The 21,121-nt window shown below is 33.4% G+C and overlaps 2 protein-coding genes and 5 non-coding genes across 7 annotated transcripts; all 7 read right to left on the reverse strand.

The window, feature by feature from the left end:
- Positions 1 to 635: 635 nt before the first annotated feature.
- On the reverse strand, positions 636 to 786 carry LOC130716467 (U4 spliceosomal RNA). The gene has a single exon (XR_009012079.1). It is a non-coding gene; the product is annotated as a U4 spliceosomal RNA (small nuclear RNA).
- Positions 787 to 3,422: 2,636 nt separating this feature from the next.
- Positions 3,423 to 6,638, reverse strand: LOC130714479 (60S ribosomal protein L17-2). The gene is made up of 7 exons (XM_057564374.1): positions 6,528 to 6,638; positions 6,379 to 6,415; positions 6,242 to 6,282; positions 4,064 to 4,294; positions 3,879 to 3,981; positions 3,727 to 3,794; positions 3,423 to 3,640 (listed from the first exon to the last, which is right to left on the reverse strand). Exons 1-7 carry the CDS (start codon positions 6,528 to 6,530, stop codon positions 3,605 to 3,607), a joined length of 519 nt encoding a protein of 172 aa, XP_057420357.1. The 5' UTR covers positions 6,531 to 6,638; the 3' UTR covers positions 3,423 to 3,604.
- On the reverse strand, positions 4,732 to 4,860 carry LOC130716413 (small nucleolar RNA snoR74). The gene has a single exon (XR_009012027.1). It is a non-coding gene; the product is annotated as a small nucleolar RNA snoR74 (small nucleolar RNA).
- Positions 5,085 to 5,211, reverse strand: LOC130716412 (small nucleolar RNA snoR74). Its single transcript, XR_009012026.1, has one exon. It is a non-coding gene; the product is annotated as a small nucleolar RNA snoR74 (small nucleolar RNA).
- On the reverse strand, positions 5,450 to 5,578 carry LOC130716416 (small nucleolar RNA snoR74). Its single transcript, XR_009012029.1, has one exon. It is a non-coding gene; the product is annotated as a small nucleolar RNA snoR74 (small nucleolar RNA).
- On the reverse strand, positions 5,818 to 5,946 carry LOC130716417 (small nucleolar RNA snoR74). Its single transcript, XR_009012030.1, has one exon. It is a non-coding gene; the product is annotated as a small nucleolar RNA snoR74 (small nucleolar RNA).
- Positions 6,639 to 11,327: 4,689 nt separating the features above from the next.
- On the reverse strand, positions 11,328 to 20,313 carry LOC130713574 (uncharacterized). Its single transcript, XM_057563346.1, has 21 exons — positions 19,891 to 20,313; positions 19,691 to 19,776; positions 19,375 to 19,476; positions 18,894 to 19,000; positions 18,711 to 18,811; positions 18,082 to 18,169; positions 17,868 to 17,956; positions 17,521 to 17,660; positions 17,273 to 17,438; positions 17,021 to 17,144; positions 16,770 to 16,866; positions 16,309 to 16,438; positions 16,065 to 16,124; positions 15,844 to 15,962; positions 15,493 to 15,617; positions 14,325 to 14,549; positions 13,814 to 13,974; positions 12,530 to 12,693; positions 11,906 to 11,988; positions 11,705 to 11,790; positions 11,328 to 11,625 (listed from the first exon to the last, which is right to left on the reverse strand). Exons 1-21 carry the CDS (start codon positions 20,116 to 20,118, stop codon positions 11,482 to 11,484), a joined length of 2,625 nt encoding a protein of 874 aa, XP_057419329.1. The 5' UTR covers positions 20,119 to 20,313; the 3' UTR covers positions 11,328 to 11,481.
- Between the last annotated feature and the right edge of the window lie 808 nt (positions 20,314 to 21,121).

Below are 21,121 nucleotides of genomic sequence, written 5' to 3' on the forward strand. Positions count from 1 at the left end.
TTACGAGCCCAGGATTTGGGATCACTGGATGGTAAAAATATGGTCAAACAAGATCTAAGGTAATCAAGAAACAATGGTGCCTAATAATCCTCGTTTAAGTTTTAACCAAATTAGATTATTAGGCCAACTATTTCTAAATTACATTGGACCTTAAAATTGTTAAGGTTTTAGAAACTACTATAAATGCTTCACACAGCTTTGGTTTTATAAGAAAGTTTTGTGACACATTATTATAGTCTTGGCGATGTGGGACTCATTTTGCCTTGTTCATGCAGATGGTTTGACTGGGATCTAAACAAGAAATCTGAAATTCATAAGTTGGGTCTCAAGTCGTCAGACAAAGTGCTAACTCAGCTGGAGGATGTTGGACTGCAATTGGCATAGACATTCAACAATGATGGTACTGCACTAGCTGCTGGTGGGTAGGTAATAACATCAACAATAACTTATTTTACTCATCTTCATATTCGTCTTTCATTTTCTTCTTCATTACATCAAACCAATAAATACACACCCGGAAACCAAAAATAAATAACCAAAAGCAATTTTAAAATAAACAATTTAAGCCTAAATAACAGTAAAAGAACAAGTGCAATAAGCCCAAATGAATTAAAAAATTTAAACTCTGATTGTAGGGCTTTACCCCGAAGGGAGCCCTTCCAGAAATTCTCGAAGGCCTGAGCAAAACCCAGGCCCAAGAGGGGGTTTGGAAATAGTTTTCAACCAGCAATAGACGCGCCTCGGTTAATACCTCATAAGCTGCGTCATTGCCCCAAGCGCAAAGATTCTTTTATCGTTGAAGTGGCTCTTGTTATATAGTAAAGCTTCGCTTACCTACTTCATTTCACCACCGATGTGGGACTTAAAACTCCTTTCTACTATGTCACTTGGTAAGAACCCACCGATGAAATTTTGATATTGCCATTGGAACCCAACAACTTTCTTGCACCTCCTTCAAGTGCACCTACTGATGGGTTCTCAATGCCTCTCTGCTTCTTGCTTGCATTGCCGGAGGAGTCAACCGAGATTCGATCCGATTGGTGGATCTTTTGAAGAAGAGAAAATGCATCCAGAGTTGTGCAATGATGGGTCTACTACTGACTCAAATGCAGTTGTTAAGACATCTACCTGCTAGTCTGCTACCAACCACAAAAAACATACAAAGTAATAAGCAAAGAGAATCTGTGTGTACTCTACAATGTGTCTTTAGTTTGGATCCAGGCTTCTTAACTATACATATACATTTGATTTGCTTTCAAATTTAACTGACTGCAATTAGTTAATACCTTCTTATCAGTGATGAGTTACAAGATTCTCTGTTCTGCCATGTGCAATTCAACCCACGACTAATTGATAAGATGTGCTAATTGTGAACAATGAGGATTATACTATACTGTATTGTAATCATTGTTCAACTTTAAAATGAACGAATTGTCCCACATCGCTACTCAAGTGACAGTGTCCACCAGTGATAGTTTCTCAAAGCAATACATCATATCTTCAAAATCTCCACACCCTATGATTATAAATCACTATCAGAGTTATTTTTTCTTGTTCACTTCTTTAATTGTTATCTACTTAGCTTGTTTGTTAATTTTGTGGAAGATTAATTACTTATTGTGTGTGTTTATGTGAAATGAAATAACATGTCTGTGCCTTTCAAGTGATCGAGACAGTGAAAGTGAAAGGCAAAAAGTTGGAGCTGAATTGAAGTTACGATGTTTGGAAGGACTTGTGGTATCATTCACTCGAGGAAAGAAAAGCCAAAACCATATCAGGGATGATGATGTGGTTCTCATTAGCCGTATCGTCACTTACACTCTGTTTGTTTGGAGTTGATTGATGAAAAGAAAGTAGTTGGAAAAGGAGTTTTGGTAACTTTGTTTTGGTCATCCATTGAGTTTTGAAGAGAGTCCCACATCTCTTAGAAAAACATCTTCCAATATACCGACAAAGTGTGAAGAATTGAAGAGGAATTATATTTTATTTTCACTTTTCCATCCTTAATTATATTACCCCTAACAAGTTTATTTATATAGCATATATTCATATAATAAATATTCTAAAATATATAAGTATATACACATAGATATATACACTAAATATTTACATAAAAATATATTTATAATAGTTTTTAATAGTTTTATATACCCGTAAATATCTCATTTTACAGAGCAACATTTTCTTTCTTGCATTTCTATTGAACCAAACTAGATCGATTAAGGGGAGCTGAAATCACAAACTATATGTAAGGTAGCATTATTACAACCATTTTTTAATCATCATATCATATTATAGTTATAACTACATGCATTGAGAGCAATATAATTGACCTTCAAGCTAGTATGGCAAATCACAGCCCAAATGGTATTTAATTTTCTCGACTACAGAGACCCCTGTTTTGGTAAGCTATATGCAAAATACAAGGGTCTAATTATTTAGCTAAATTAACAATTATGACCGAAATTAGTTTTGACATTTGAGTTTATTTGGTTGGCGCTGAAAGAAGCTGGATATTTTTTGTTCAGAGAATCAACAGTTATTACCGAAAATAAACTCAAATGTCAAACTAATTTGATAATATTAGTATATAAAAAAACATGTTATGCAAATTAGATTCATAAGTTATAAGTTTTCCGATGGAGAAAAGAAAAAATTCATAAGTTATTAAAACTTATAGCCAATTACTTGTTTCAGAAAAAAAAAATCAAGAGTAATAAGTGAAACGATTGTGTTACTAAAAGAAACGGGCTGACTCAACGAAATAAGATACTGATCAAAAAATTATTTTACTTTAATAAAAGAAAAGAAAACAGGTTCTTGGAAGCAAAAGGCAAGGAAAAAATTAAAACATATTTTCAGCATAGTTTATTGGGTATTTGTATGCTATTAATTTCCGCAATGTATTTACTATTTATCCAGCTAGGGAATTGAGATCGAGATTAGAGCACCTATTTCCTGTTCGTAATTTAAATTTAAATTCGTGAATATCAGTTGTAATACTCTACAACTAGATAACATATGTAAGTGTAATAAATCAGCTTGTTAAATAAGCAATACAATATGTCAACACTTCAACAGAGAAGATATATGAAACGAGTTTTTTTGTTACTTGTGGAAAAAATATTTGGACTGAGTTTGTATCACTTCAGCAATTATTCAAGATTTTAAAATATGACGTATAAAAGTTTCTCATCACTCAGAAAAAGATGAGATGAGATTACATATATTTGTCTAAGTATACACATTAAGATTACGAAAACTAAGAAAATATCGCAAGTTAAAATGATATAATGGGTCGTCTAAAATATTTGCCATAAATCCGATTAACATGTACGTTCAAATGAATAAAATCATTAGGAATCAAATATCTAGTCGGCCATGGCTAATTTAAATATCCACGTCAAGCCATAAAAAAGCCATAAAAAAACTAAGAGGTTTCCCAATTAATTCAAAGTATTTAAACACAGTATGAGACAAAACATAGCGTTAAAGATTTTTCTAGGAATAGCTCAACAAATGACAGAAAAAGTAAAACAACCAACAAAATTGTCCTCTTGACACGATAAGGGCCTCAACAATTTAGCTAATAGATGAAGCACGCTTAGGACTTCTTGCTTGCTGCAAGCTGCGTCTCAGGCTACATAAAAGAAACAAAGAATAAGAATCAAAACAAAAAACAATAGCAAGAATGCAAACAAAACAACTAACAGATGAATGCAATACCTCCTTCTTGACAGGCTCTTCCTTTTCAGACAAAATCAATTCTATGTGGCAAGGAGATGACATGTAAGCTGCAAAAATTACATAAACACTAGATCAATAAACTGTAAGAGTAACACTAACAAAACAAAAAATAACCATCTTTCAAAACATACGGTTGATTCTCCCGTGGGCTCGGTATGTTCTGCGCCTTTGCTTCTGTGCCTGATTGACTTGGACATGAGTGATGTAAAGAGCATCAACATCCAAACCTTTGACCTGAAAGGAAGTAAATACCAGATTAAGTTTAGAAACAGTTGACATGGCAAAGCAAATAAAGATGAAGCCATATAGGGCATACTTCAGCATTGCTCTCGGCATTCTTAAGCAAGTCTAGGATGAATTTAGCTGACTTGGCAGGCCAGCGTCCTTGTCCATTGGAGTGCCTGTTCTTGGCTTGGGCTGTCCTCCCAACACCACGACAGAAACGTCTGAATGGAATGGCCTGTTTGTGAGCAAGCACATCCTCTAAATACCTTTTGGCCTTTGCCAAAGGCAACCTGCGGATGGCATGCGCTGTTTCCCTAGTGTTCTGCAAGTACAATAAAGAAGGAAATATCAATATTAATAAATAAAATTGTAAATTAAATAAGATTAATACTTAAACATGTTACATCACTAATGTCCACATGTCACCAATAATCACAAGGTAACTATCAGAAACACATCAGACCCTAGACACTAAACAAAGCAGATCCAATCCCTCTTTAGACAAAAATAACTAGCCAATGCCATTTTCAAAGCAGTTTTTTAATTTCTAAATGAGATCTGCTGAGCCCTATGCTAGATGATAATTGTGATATTCTAAACAGCAGAAATGCAGCAATGGAAGTCCTCAACTTTACATGCAAATGGAAAACATGTTCCATCATTTACTGAACCTTCTGTTGCAAACAAGGAGCAGACAAATATTGAATGTTGAATGGTAACAAAACAAACTAGTTATCAATTAAGTGCAACAAATGCACTACATGTTCCATCATTTACTGAACCTTCAGTCACAGAGAATAAACAAAGGTTCACCCAATAACAGTGGTTACTATATCCCTGAAGGTTACGAGAGGACTGCTCACATAGGCAACAGACCACTGCTTTTTTTCATCAGGTTATTCAAGACTTACTTATACCAAGTTCTCTCTACATCTTGATTGAATCACAAATCAATTCATCTTCACATATCAGACAACTATGCCACTTGAACAGAAGGAACCTAAATCACTTTACCCATAAAGCTACAGAAAATAGGTCATCCTCAATAATAATATTGAATGTCGAATGGTAACTAAACAAACAAGTTAACAATTGAGGGCAACAAATGCCCTACATGTTCCATCATTTACTGAACCTTCAGTCACAGAATAAACAGAGGTTCACCCAATAACAGTGGTTATTATATCCCTGAAGGTTACGAGAGGACTGCTCACACAGGTAACAGACCCCTGCTTTTTTCATCAGGTTTTTTAAGACTCTTTTAGTGAGCTATCTTTCAAACTTAAATGAAAATCAATCACAACCAACTTAATAATACCAAGTACTGAGGTCTGCCAGGCAACTGTGCCACTTGAATAGAGTGGAACATAAATCACTTCCCCCTAAAAAGCTAAAGAAAAATAGGTCTCTCATATTATAATATTAGATGCAAAAATATAACACAAACAAGTTCTCAATTAGGTGCAACAAATGCACCACATGTTCCATCGTTTACTGAACCTTCAGCCACAAACAAAAAACAGAGGTTCACCCAATAACATTGGTTATTATATCCCTGAAGTTTACGAGAGGACTGCTCACAAAGGCAACAGACCACTGCTTTTATCATCAGGTTATTCATGACTGAACCTATCATACTAAGATCTCTTTATATCTTAACCAAAACACAAATCCAATAATCTTCACAAATATTGTTCAGCCATAAGTTCTAGCAGACAGGGCAACTATGCCACTTGAAAAACATGGCACCTAAATTGCTTTATCCTTAAAGCTACAGAAAACAAGTCATCCTGAATACAAAATCATAACACAAACAAGTTCTCAATCAGGTGCAACAAATGCACCACATGTTCCATCATTTACTGAACCTTCAGTCACAAATAAAAAACAGAGGTTCACCCAATAACATTGGTTATTATATCCCTGAAGGTTACGAGAGACCAGTTCACAAAGGCAACAGGTCACTGCTTTTATCATCAGGTTTTCTCAAGCGACATTTTACATAAACAATGTTCACCATAAATCCATCACAGATCAAATAAAACCTTTACAGAAAAGGCTCAAATACAAGCAAAATCAATTCAATTAGACAATTAAATTCAACTTCAATTTGAACCAACAACTTGGCTACGCACATAAGTGCAATACGAATCACAAATCAGAAATGTACAGTCAATGCCATCATACACAAACAGTTAACCTCACATTCAATTTCAAAATTCCAAAACTAATTCGACGAGAAAATTATCAAAGTATCAGGATTCAGTACCTTGAAATGAACTCTAAGGTCAGAGCCTCTGGCCTTGCAAGCTGCAAATTGGGAAAAAAATGAGGAAAAAAACTCAGATTAAGATGCACAAGGTAAAAACGAACAGTGATGAAAACGCGAAATGGAACTTGACTTACACTTGGTGGGATTATCAGGCTCTTGTGAGTACTTCACCTGAAATGAATTCACAAATCGAAGAAAGAAATGGTGAAGAAGATCAGAGATCTGATACCGGAGCAACGAAACCCTAATTACGAAACATAGAAGCAGAGATTCGAGGATTTACCATGACGACGGCTTCAGGTTACGCAGAAACAGAGACAGTGGAGGATCGAACCTCTGAAGGGTTAACAGAGTTTATATAGCTAGTTCGGGTTTAAACCCTAGTCCACTCAGCCCTAATTTTTGCAGCCCAAGCCCAATTATTAAGTATGACTTGGGCTTTAACCTACGTAGTCCATTGAAAATTTTTGGATGCCAATCGACATTCTAATATTTTAAATCATAATTCATGAATTGACAAAACATAGTTATTTCCACTCGGGTGTGATAAAGGTTAACGGTTTTCCTAAGTTAATGACTCGTAAGATCGGGAAAAAATGAATATAATAAATAAAGTTTGAATGATATTGAAAATGAATAACATTTTACAAGAAAAAAATGTTTTTAAGAAGTCTCTTCATCTTTGTGAGTGCGAGATTAATCTTGTTTGAAAAACTACGATTATAAAATTGTGTCATCTTATCTTTATAGTGGTTTGGTTTGCCTACTATAATAGCCTAACACATTGTTTATAAAAAACTAATATATTATTTTTTATCTTTGACGGATGTCACCACTCACCACCCGTTAAGAAAACGGTTGCATGTCTCTCCCAATTTTTATTTGAATTTGTATTCTGATCCTTACGAGGATCCAATTTACTTAGCACTAGATCAACAAATTGTTGGTTCTAACACATTTATTTTAGCATAGTATTAGTGACACACCTTTCGCATAAATTGAATTAACTTCGCTTGAATGAGTATATTTCATTACTAACTAGCGGAATCACCCGTGCAATGCACGGGTTACTTTACTATATATATATAATATTTACAATTTGTGTAATATTATATTTATGCAATTTTGTACAATTTTTAATTACATAAAAATATAAATGTGTGGTATATATATATAATAGATTATTTAATGAATTTTATACATTGATTTAAAAAAAGATATATTAATGTCAATTGAGACAAATAGAAATTTTACAAAAGATGTTTTATTTTAAAACCATAATACCAAAAAATGTGACGCTTATAAAAAAAAATGTGACATCAAGCCAACATGGGTCGACACAACTGGTTTCGAGTTTAACTTTCACCTCCTCATAGGTCCTAGTTGGCTGTAACCCTCCTAAGGGAGATCCTTCAGCGCTCCTTCTAGGAGTGAGCCTCTGCTGGCCTCCTCAGCATGCAACTGGCGCCTTACCCGATAGTCTGGAGGTACTTTATCTTCCTTCTACCATTTTTATAACCAAAAAAATTGTGACATCAATGGTTTAGAATGATCAATTTGTTGTTATTGTTTTCATAATTATCAATTTATAAAATATTTAATATTATTTTTAAAAAGTACTCTTAAATAATGAAGCAAACGAATTATATAAAATGCTTGTAACAAAAAAATTATATAAAATGCATTTAATATTTATATTAAGATCACTAATATCTTTAAAATTCATTTTCCATTAGGGACAAAAAGTATACATTAATTTTTTTTTTAAATATATATATATATATATACCCATAAAATTATTAAAATGGTGATCTAAAAATTAAATAAATAATATTTGTTTGTTCTAAATGCAACGACCGCTGCATATTTTACTTTTATTAAGTTATTTTTTCACGCCTTCCGCATACAAAAGATAAGAATCAAACTGTGCATCAAAGCATATTGCTTAGAAAACATTTGTAAATCTAGCAGGTTAATGCTTTGAGCAAACTAAGAAGATGATCGTCTGACTTACTAAATCTTCTTTCTTGTAAAAAGGAAATTATTAAAATTACAAAGTGATTGATCTTTAAACGTGTAAAAGTATGGATCAAAGTTAAACCTTTATGTGAAAAATATAAAATATAAAATGAAAATTTATTTTAATTCACAAAAACTTGGATCACATTTCAAATTCATTTTGTGTATGTCTTTCTATCGTGGAGCTCTTGAATATTATCCTTTGATAGGTTTGTCATTGGCCTAACTCATAATTCCTTTGTTGAAATAAAACATCCTCATGTCTTCCTTTGAACTTGTCTCAATACATGCTCATCCTCAATGTCTCAATACATGCTCTTCCTTTGAACTAAATGACTACTTTCAAGTAAATTCAAAATTCAAATACAAATTTAATATTGTTTTTGCCTCCAAATTGTTATGAAAAGAATTAATCAAATTTAATATTACAAAAGAATATTATTATTTTATTCTAAAAACAATTAATACAAAAATATGTATTTTCGTACTTTTCTTCAATTATTATTTAAGAAAACACATCTGTATTTCAATATTTAAAAAAATAATAATCTTTATTTATTATTTTTAAAGTTTTGTATGTAAAATATTAATTAATTTTAAATTTTAAATTATTTATGATATATTTTCGTTTTTACCAATAAATAGAAATGATTTAAGTATTTACCAATAAATAAAACAGAATTTTTTTGGTAACATGTTAGTACATTTGTACATTTTCGTTTTAGTCAACTGCATAATAAGAACCACTGGACCATCGTGTCCTTTAGCAACATATTGTAAAAATTGTAGAGCGAAATTTTCCCACAGTGTACACTTCAAGATTTTACTTCCGCTGGAATTTAATTGCTAAAGTAATTAGGTAGTTTTTAAAGTTTAAAAATTGAAAGACAATTAAATTATATTTCTTAATTCCGCATACAAATACGTTTGAAACATACCGATCAATTTCTCATCCTCTGTAGAATTTTTAAATATTGAAGGATATGGTGCGAAATTAAACCCGTAAAAGGAAATTTTTCCAGCTTCTATAGGTTTTACTTCAGTTTGCAATTTGAAAATTGATAGGGACGTTGAGTATGACAATTTCGTTGCACAACCTCTCTTTTAAGACTGACTCAAATTTTACAACGGGGCTACTCCAAACTATACACTCTGGAAAATGTAGGAGTTTCATTAAAACATTTTATGGATGCAAGATTTTTTTTTTGGGAAAAAACATCAACATACTCAGATCTTGGAAAAAGCGTTTATCTCTAAAAAAACGCTTGATATGATTTTTTTTAACAAACCTTAGCATTCATGAAGATCATGTCAATGAAGTTCCGCTTTGTCAGATTGCTTTGTGTTGAGGACTCTCCATAGTCATAGCACTCTGACAACTATCTTTCAAGCTTTATTGTTCGCAATCCTGATTTTGGAGATATAATTATTAGTTTTAAATGTTGCCTGGACTTTAGGCAGTGTTTGGAGAAATTTTATTTTTGTTTTATATGAAAACATTGGAGAAATACTATTTTAATTGACAAAATTTGAATGTAGTACTATTTTAATTGACAACCATTAGAATTAGTATTTAATTGTTAATGACCACTGTTTCAAACTATGCGTTTTAAAATTTAAAAAAAAATCAATATATTAATTTAAATATGGTTGTTCAATAATATAAGTGCTAAACTGAAAATTATAATTTTAATTAAATAAGACAATAATAAATAGGATGAGTCATGAATTTGTATGTTGTGACAAAAAAGTAGAATATTTTTTTTTCTTGGAGGGAATGGATAAATTTGGGGTGCCATGTTGAAAAATTGAAAACCATTAGAATTAGTATTCAATTGTTTTTTTTTTTCTTTTTTGAAAGATTAGTATTCAATTGTTAATAACCACTGTATTCAATTGGGTGAGCCCTTTCATATATATAGTTTTATAGCTTTTGTAAACTCATGTTTTATTCTTAAAAAAATAATTCACTTCTAAGTGTGACCATAAAAAAAAATGGTTCTTGGTCTCATCTTAAAAATTTACACGTTGAGATAATAATACTGTTATAGATGAGTTCAAAAACTAATACTGTTATAGATGAGTTCAAAAACTAATACTGTCATAGATTTAGAAAAAATAGTTTTATATTCCTTTTTCGTAAATTATTCTTTTATTTATTGTGTATTTGGTCATAACTCATAAGTATTATTAAACACCACAATTAATGTGCCAAAAAGATAGTGAAAATAAGTTTTTTGTTTTGGAGGGAAAATGAATTACTTAGGGGGGACATGTGGCATAAGGCTTCTAGAAGAAAACCTTATTTTCATATATATATATAGATATATAGATATATAGATTTCATTTTAAATGAGATCATTATATTTTGAGCCCATTTGGATGCAAACAAAAAAACACTTATTATAGCTTATTTATTTAATGTTTTTTTAGTAGAGAAGCTCAAATAAGCTCTAACAAGTTGGTATCCAAACAGACTCTTTATTGAACATATACGAGATATACAATTGAAAGATTTCTTTTATGAATGTAAATTCGTTAGAGAAATTGTGATAGTCTCATCCAACAAATGATTTTTACAGGATGTAAACTTGTCTTATCACCATTACGAGAATTTAGCTACCACTAGCTAAATAGTGTTGATTATAAGATAGTGATGTTATACTACTCTCATTAAAGTTTGAAGACCCTTAGACACATCTGAAGTTCCCTTATGAATAATGTTGCTATGTGATTTAGAGCAAGCTTGAATTATATTGAATATATGTGCTGGCGTGCTGCTATGTTATATTCTCGTATTAAAGTTTGCTTACTCTTTCGATTGACTTTAGCCATTGATCTGATGTTTAATCTTTGTTCACAAAAAAAAAAAAAAACAATCTCATCAATATTTTAACTAGCCTATCATTAGCATTTCGTGTAACTTTCGGTATTATTTGGCCCGATATAGGATAGCTTCTTATGCACCTTTTGAATACTATAAAGATATAATAACTCAGCAGAGTTTATGGCAGTTTAAAATCTGGTTTTGCATTTTCCGTAGTAGCACAAAAAAAGAATCTGGTTTTGCATCTATAAATACGAAGTTACTTTTTTCAGCTAAAGTCGAGTACATAAACATTGAATTCCTGTTGTGGAAACAGGTTGAGACATTAAATTATTGTATCAATTCCTATGGCTACCCTATGCAACTTTAATCCTAGAAAAATATTTGCTAATTAAAAGGTATAGGTGGACATAAAACTAGAATAGGCAATGACATCAACCCAGTTAGGGAAAAGATCCTTCAATCTCTTTGCTGGATCAACCAACTTTTGGTCTAAAACTGTGAGATCCACTCTCAAAGCTTCAGAGCTATTAGCCTGAGACATTATCAAACAAAATGAAAGTTCAGCTCTTGTTATTGTAAAAAAAAAAGGTAGTGGCAGTTTCAAACTTTACCTCTAACCAGAATGTCCAATTCCTATCACTGGGTCCGCTAAACCGGCATATATATGATGGTGGACCACCTCCATAAGTTTCAGTTCCTGTGCATATACAAGCCACATTATGCAATGAAAATAATTGATTCTAAAAGCTTCTCTGAGTAGCTTCCATGTGTCAGAATTCATGGAAGGGAAGCTGATAAAAGGATTTTCATACCTGGAAGCACATTATCTGCAAAAGACCAACTGGATAAAGGACCAGTGATGTTAAGAACGGCAACCCAGACCTCTTCTAAGGAACTGAAAGGAGGATCAATCCAGTTATGCATGAAAACAAGGCAAAACAAATTGCAGCAGAAAAAAAGTGACAGAAGATGTTGAGTTTTTATAGACAAATTCACATGATGTTGCAAAATTAGGAAATAATTTATGTAACTCAAATATCAGTATGTTGTCACAGCATATTTCCCTATTAATACATGTTGAGGAGACAGGCACCTGCACTATAGCATGTTTGGAAATTCTTCTACAATTGATTCTAAAGAGTAATAATTATGGGGAGAAGCTTATGAGATTAATGAAAAACAAGTTGATCCAAACATGCTATTAATAAGAATCAACCGCTTGAACAAAATGAGACCACTAGTCCAACCTTATATTGTAATTTTCATGCATGATACCAACATGAAGGAATTTCTTATGAAACTTACAATTGGTATAATCAAGATTTCCATGCTAGTTCATCACCACCATGAAAACCAAGAAACCAAATAGAACATAAAATCGTATTTTGGACTTTGTAGATTGATTATGCCGATAGCAAGCACAATGATCCACTCACCCTAAGTAAAGCTCCAAGTGAACTCTTCTCGGTCCCTTTTCAGAGTTTAGAGATGTATTTTGAACAGACAATTTGGGAAAGAACTCATACTGCTTCAAAATATCATCCCCTTTTGCAGGGAACTTCAGACTATTTGAGAAGAGAAAAGAAACTGGAAAAATTGCCTGCAAATATAAATTATGCCTTCAAATGAATTTCTTAAATTCACAAGCCCTAGAAATATAGTCATCATACAATAAAAAATTAGCAGTCGTCCAATTAACTTAAACAATTAGATGTATGACAACTATTGGACAAATCAACCAGTTAGTGAAAAGAGATTTTCTGAATTTCATCATTAATTTGAGTCATCAAATATTTATTAACATATACTTACAATACCAATAATGGTTGGTTCAAGTTATACATGATTGATTCCCTTAAGTAAGAAATTGAGTTCGAGTCTAGGGTATGGCAAACTACCACTGAGAGAGCTAGCTCCACTGTGATGTAGATTTCTCAGCTTGAACAAGATTGACTCCAGTGGGAGATACTTGTATCAAACCAAGAAAATACTAAAATGTAAGCTAACACGTGCACTTTCAGGACTGCAGTCCAAACCAAGACCTCACAACTATATTTAATTTTTGGTCAAACAACCAGAGATGGTAATTAGATCAACATCTAATGGGCAATGAGTATCCAAAAAGTTACCCACCATAGATAGGTTCAGGCCCAAGTAATTATCCAAAAAAAAGTGCAGGTGCAGGTGTGGGCTCGGTTACTATAGCACCTAACTAGCATTGGGACTTTAATTTCACCTCCTTTGACAAAAAAAAGTATAGTTATTATGTTTTACAATTCAATTTGAAAGATTTTTAAAAAATTTGGATGTCACACTTTTAGTCAATGTTCTTTATTTTACTGATTTTTTTATAGTTCATTTTAGTATTTTTTTGGTGCATTATATTGCGCTCGCAATTCCAACTCGGTGTGGTGAAGACCAAAACTCTCCCAAGGGTGGCTCTTAAGAATCAAACTTTCGACCTAGGAAATGAAATAACCACTTTTAAACACTGCGACCAGTATTAAATTAGATTTTGTCCCCCTTAAATGCAAGTGTGAGGTGTAGTTATGGATACTCAAATACCCTACCTAAACCCTACCAAATGTTATTCCTATTCACTAGTACTAAGAGGGTGAGAGACAGACACAACCTTGAATTTCATTATTTAAAGGACAACCAGTTAAGCATTGAAATAAATGTAGTAATCTTCTTTCACTTAATATTGACGTGACACTTACCATCCAATCCTGACGTTTAGACAGCGATGCAGATTCAAATGAAAACTCTGAAGTAATATTCAATTTCTCTGCCACTTCAGGTGAGTGTTTGAAGAGGAATAGTAAAGAATTGGAGTCAGTTACAGAAAAATCGTAGGTGGATTCCACAATCTCACTTGAGCCTGCAAAACCACAAGAAAATTGTGAAAAATAAAAAATATGAAAATGACCCAAAAAATGGATATTTGAGCACTAAACTGACAATGGAAATGAAAACAAATTGAATAACAATAACTCATATAAGCAGTAGACTAAGTGTTGTGTACATACCAATTAAGGGTAACATAAATGAAATTTTATCCCAATTCATAAGAGTTCCGGCCATTTTTTATCTCGAAGTAAGTGCTAACATCCGTTTGCACTGATGTCGATGCCCGATGGGTATCCAAACACAATTTAAGTCCCATTATTAAAATCAAAATTATAACCCACCACACTGCCATTTTTTATAAACATTGCTGGGAACCAATACCTGAAGTACGGAAAGCATGTTGAAAAACGATCCTCTTAGGTGCAGACATGGTGTAAGGAAAAAACTGAGAAGATATGGCCAAGCCCAGGACACTAAGATGCAGCAGAGAACTCAACATGGAGGACCTAGCTAACCAATGACCACAAATGGGCATTAGAGGGCCCGTGCACCAACCAGTTACTAATCCAATTAATGCAGCCACGATAACGTCAGGAACATAGTGCCCTGCAATAAATTATATTCAGCAACTAGCAGGCATTTTGAAAATTGAAATTTTCAACTTTATGTTAGTAGTATTAGATGAATCAGGTTTATCTTATAATGTTTGGTTTCTCGGTTGGGAAACCTTAGAATCAATTCTGATAGAGTAAAATCAATTATAGATGACAATATAGATGTATGGGAGTCATTTTGGAGAATTGATTTCATTCCCAAAATCAAATCTGCTAGGAGCTAAATAGAGTAGCTTCTACATTGAACATAATCAATTGTGGATTTCACAACAATACCCGACAAAAGTCACTTTTTTCATAAATGTATCCAAACATAAATCACTCCATTTTCAACTCACTTTTACTTTAGTCAATTTTATCAAAATTAATTTATCCAAAATCAATTGACACCAAACACGCACTTAGATGATTTTTAAGCGACAGAGTTATAATAAAGGAAGGCATAGACAAGATAATACCATAGGTGTATATCATTTTATTTTAAACAAAAGTAATGATACATGTAATAGAATTTTAAGTGCATGATGTGCGGATATTGGAGCATGGAGTCAATTGATTATATCACATTGCTTTAATTATCCTCCCAGGCCTTAAAAAAGCAATGTACCATACATTGATTTAATTACTAAAGTCATAATTTTCTTTTTTTCTGGATGATAAACTCTCTAAGATATGTAACTGAATTTCATTATTGAAAAGCTAAAGATTACAATGAGTGATCTCAGTATTTATAGAGGATACAAGACTTGTTAAGCAAGCTATCAACTCTAACAGAATCAGTTATGTGACAGCTGTAATGACAGCTCACATGACAGCTGTAATAACAGCTCATTCTAACAGAATGTAACTAACTCAGAAATACTAACTACACGACTAACTCTTTAATCAGAGTAATGTGTACTCTACTCTAATACTGGATAAAAGAAAACACTAACCATATGGTAGAGGAAGAGAACCCATCATGCCCATCTTCTCTATCAGAAATTGGGCAAGAAAGCCACCAAAATAAACAGCATATGCAAGGAATGGGACTAGAGGTAATATGTAAAACATTGTTGACCTGGAGAGGAGAAAATAAGTTAAGAAAATATTATTATACCAAATATGAATAACGCATGTCAAAAGAAATAAGATCACATAAATAGCATGCATATCAATGCAGTGAACACACAAGTCAAATCTATTGTAAACTTGTAATGTGAAGGGAGCCAAAGGACACTTGTAAAACCAAATCAGAACAGACACACGAATTTGTTTGAGCAAAAACAAAAAAAGTCACAACCAACCTGAGTGACCGCTGTCCAAAGAATTTGACCGATAAGCAGAAGGATATCCATGCCGGAAGCATGGAAGCAGACACAAAAAAAGTAATGAAACCTCCACTCAATCCAGATACAAGATAACCCTGAATTTACTAAATTTGTTAAAGCCTCAAAAAAAATCATGAGTCCACTATAACGTGAAGCAAAAAGATTGACTTGTCTGACTATAAAGTAAATTTGCATACCAAAGTTAGTACGGCATAGAACCCAAATGCACCCCAGAACCTTGCTTCATCAGATAGTGCCTGCAATTTGTGTCAAATCAAAAGTTAGGCATATTGGACTCGAACCATCAACAAAACTGAAATAACTCATCAAGAATATGCTCAAACTCAGAACACCTCACAGAGTAATATTTATAAAGACCACGAATGAAGGTAGAACAAGTCAAAGAAGACTAAATAAACATGTTCCAATATACTGGAATACCTCTTTTGATGTCTTGACAATAGAAACATCTTGAGAAAGAGGAAAAGATCTCCAGATAACTCTTGGAATTAAAAGACCAGCAAGTGAGCAAGGTACAAACATATTGAAAGCCAAGTATGGATGAGCAAACCTGTATTTCATCCACTATGTTAACAGAAGAGAAGAGCTCAAAAAATACAATAAGGTATTTGATTATTACACCTTAGATATTGATTTATACTCCATGGAAAAATACAAATGATTAGAAATACCGCAATGGTAACATACACCTAAAACTTCAGATTCTACAATGCTATTATCAAATTATTGGACTTTATCATAAACAAGAAGAGGTCACTTCTTCTCCCATCATATAATTTGACTAATAATTTAAAATACTAGTACTAACTACAAGAAGCCAAAAGTTATACAACCTATCCCCGATCTCACTTTAATTTACAGTTAATTTTAAATGAACTCACCAATTCATTGTCTGAGAAGAGAACAGTAATCTCAGCAAAGAAAATGAAACAGGCACAATAATAGCCAATATAATCCCAACAGCATGGAACAAAATTCCTGCAAATCCAACAAATTTCAAAATGCTCTTCATAGTGTCAACATGTAATCATTTACTTTCTTCTAGAATAGAGATAAAAATTTCAAAGCTATCAACAAGGAGACCAATCATAATGCATCTTACAAAGAATTAAGCAATCATTTACTGATTTACCTTTCACAAAATCACACAAAGTTGCCAACGGAGAATGCGACCTACCATGCACAAAGGACATAAGAAGGAAGAAGAAGATAGGAATACTGTGAAGAATTTTAGCAACCCTTCTGGAATAAAATATCTGAAAATCCATAACATAAATATAAGAAAAGAACAAGATGGGCTGATTCTGAAGATCATATTGCTAGGAGTATCAGCACATCATATGCAAGTGCTGGAAGCCTGGGATCTACAAACTTCGGTGCATACCATAAACCATGAGAGATAATCAAAGAAAATAGCACGCTCATCCTGGACTAAGCTGGGAGTAACTTCACTATAATTTGTTTGATAGGTGTTTTGTAACTTAGGAGAATTAGTAAAAGCCTTGATTATGCTGAACAAATTCTCTCCACGTGCTTGGATGCTTCCAGGTCTGGAGACATAGTAATACATCAAGTACTTGCTTAAGCAAAAAATATATAAAAGTCCAATCATAGTAAGTATGGTAAAAATACATGAGTCGCTCTACAGTATCATAGGAGGTATGGTAAAAATAACCACCAAGGAGAAAGATAATGTCAAGCCCAGGAATATTTCCATAGTCTTCGGAAAATATTCGGTAATCTGTATCTCCAGGAATAACAGGAAAAACATCCTGCACGTTAAAATAAAAAATTCATGTTTGAGTTAGTAAATAAAAAAAAGAGGAAAACAGTTGCTAAAGAGAAAAAAAAAATATTCGATAATGTGTATCTCAGAAATAACAGGAAAAACATCCTGCACGTTAAAATAAAAAAATTATGTTGGAATTAGTAAATAAAAAAGAGGAAAACAGTTGCTAAAGAGGGAAAAAAGGCAAAACCTGAGCTGCACTATTAGCCATGGGGTATATTGCTGCTTCTGCATAGATATTAGAAGGCCAGGAACTAGGTCCAGATTGGCAAACTAAATCTGTTAATTTTAACAGAATTACTTAGTAAAAAGTCCCAGATCACACATATATCGCAAATTGAAGAGACGTTAAAAATGTAGCTTATTATCTCCTAACAATAACAGAAATTTTACATCACATTTACCAGGCCCTCCAGTTCCAGATGCCTCCACATTTACAAAAGCTCCTATAGTGTCATGCCATCTATGTGTCTTCATGAACCCATGTGAACCCTTAAGCATCAAAAGCAAATAATACCTCATTAGCTTCCAATTGATAGAATACAATAATTAAAAACATTTGTTCTTTCTTTTCTTTAGAGTAAATATAAAAGCGGTAGAGTATGGGGAAGGACCAATGAGGATTGCTAATTAAAGTAAACCCAATCATTTGGAAGTGAATACAAAGTAAACCAGATAAAAAATAATCTGAGATAGTTATAGAAGATCGGCAACCTTCTTTTATAAAACATCTTTGATAATTGACACACAAATCAGTTTCCATTCAGTAGCCAAAATAATTTTATGAAACATTTTAAAATTTCCAATTAGCGAATACCCCAATACATTTAAGTTAACTGATCATAATATCATCATTTTTATAGGCTGAAGCGTTAATGTGAAAGTCACGTGAAAAAATCAATGGCATTTACAAGGCTCCACACCTCTAGAGCACAAGACAAAAATCAAACATTGTAATAAAATCTCAAAGCATAAAAAGAATGATGGCCAAATGTAATTTCAGCTCAAAACATTTATCAGTAACACATCCTACCAACATGAAAAGTTCCTCGGCACCATTGAAGAGGAAAATAACTGGGCGGTGGGGAGCCCAACCAGAGTCCACAGTTAGTCTAGCAATTTCCAGCATTGATGCTGAAAAGGTGGAAAAAAGAATTAGAATGATCATTGCTGACAAGGTATGAATTCTAGGAAGAATTCAAATATAGCTACCCACCAACACATGAACCACAATCACCAGCACCAGGAGAACCAAGGGGGCTATCAAAGTGCCCATTCACTAAAACTGATGGATCAGTATCTTTGGAATCTATAGATGATATCCTGAAGTGAAATAGAAAAAAAATCAAATTCCTAAACTAAGACAGAAATGAGAACATTGCTTGAAGTACAGGAGAAAATTGAGTCCTCCCATTAGTCCCATAGCACTAAGCATCCAATCCTCCCTCTGACAATAGCCATTTCAGATGTGATAGTTTTCTTTTATTTTTTCATGAAAAATATTTTTAAAACAGATACTTGCCAAAGTTGTGTTGATTTTAAGGAAGGAAGTATGATGAAAATATTAAAATTACAAGAAGTAATAAACTAAGCAAGATTAACCCAGGCTAAGTACTATCTTCTCATGAATTCAATTCTAATACTTATTTATAACCAAGTCCAGTAAAAATAACTATTTTCAACTGCAACTTACTTACCTCATAACAATATTAGTATGATTTCTGTATACCAGAGCCAAATTGAAACCCAAAAAGTGCATATTGAAGGAGCCACTGACAGTGGTCTCCTCAATCTCAATTCTGCAAAAAAATAAAAAAATAAAAAAAAAACAATGTAAAGGAAATGAAGTGTATCTAAAAGTGTGTGCATATTAAATACAAATAAAAAATAGATTAAAGAAATAAAAAGGGAAAAACAAGATAGAGACAAATAATATTTAAAAAATTAAGCAAAATCTAACCCAGAAAAAAAAATAAAAAAAAATAAAACTTGACTACTAGTATTAGTTTCTACCTGACATTGGAGCTAGCTCGTTCCTTCAGTACTTCCAATTGGCCCTTAATGTATTGAGCTGCCATTTTCAATCCAGGTCGCCCTTCCTATCAATAAATGCACCAAATTCGAAAGCGATGTATCACATCACATAGCAATAACAATAATAAAAATTCACAATGTAGTTGAAATGAGATGATAATGCTAGAATGAGCACTCACTTGACGACCATCGATCTCTTGAGACAAGATTCGAACATGTTCGACGGTTCTGGCTTCGGAGAATCGATCGAGAGGCGCGTCGTGTGGGAGCGGGGCGATGAACTCCATGTGGAGGATGGAGTAGGTCAGCATGGACATGATGTAGTACATGACGGCGAGGAAGAACAGGAATTTCCAGGCGGTGGCGTCGCCGGGGGTACGGACTCCGTAAACCGCAGCGAGGTTCATCTTTCGTGACGGAGGTTGGATTGGAGGTGAGAGTCTCGAGTGTCGTTGAACGATGTTTTGATTGTTTTTGTTTTGTTGCTCACAAGTGAAGTGTGTGTGTGACAAAACCAAAAGCACTCGTTGAGTAAGTTGATGCCTAGGATGCAAGTGCTGCTGAAATGGAACATGCCAATTTTGTTCTGCATTTTAAGGAGTGGGGACCGGGTAGTTTGGTTGGTGACATTGGGGATGTTCAAGTCTTGAAGGTTTTTGCATTCAATTTTTGACAATTCGGGCTTGGAAATAAAAACATGTAATTGGGCCAAAAAGGCAACATTAGAATGGATGGTCTTCTATAGATAGCTCACGTGTTAAAAGAGTTCGAAGCTTGGAAACGGAGTTTAAGGGAAAAATCAACCATTTTTCCCATCGTCGGGCAAGAAGAGTGTGTTTCTCTTTGTACCATGCACCGCCAAGAGTAACTTATGCAAACTACTTTTGGGAAATGACTCAAATGAGAGTGTCAATAGTAACATTTCGCTAGAAGACATTGGAGATTACAATTCGCTATTTGTGCACACCATCGTTACACCACTCTGCCCCACCTTGATTGCCTCCCGACACCATTTTGTTTTTGCCTTCAATGTTTTTCCCGCTTGACAACCTCCAACATTGTCACCCAAAGCTCTGATTCCTACTAAACACTCTTTATCATTAGTTATTGTCTCGAACACCTCCTGCCACCCATAAACATTTACCACCACTGCCTCTCGACATATTCCTTGCAACCTCCACCACGTCTCGACACCCTCCTTGCCATCAACTAACTTTTTTGTCTTTGCCACCATTCAATCAAACTCCATCATCACAACTGCTCGCCACTCGCAATTGTTACTATAGTTAGGTATCCTCCTCCACCTACACTCATTACTACTACCACAACCACATAATTTTTTTAAGTACTCTTATATTGCATACACCCATATTTTAAAGCATACACCTTATTTTCGGTAAGTTATTCTTA

Source organism: Lotus japonicus, chromosome 4 (genome assembly GCF_012489685.1).
Source record: "Lotus japonicus ecotype B-129 chromosome 4, LjGifu_v1.2".
Classification (NCBI taxonomy): Eukaryota; Viridiplantae; Streptophyta; class Magnoliopsida; order Fabales; family Fabaceae; genus Lotus; species Lotus japonicus.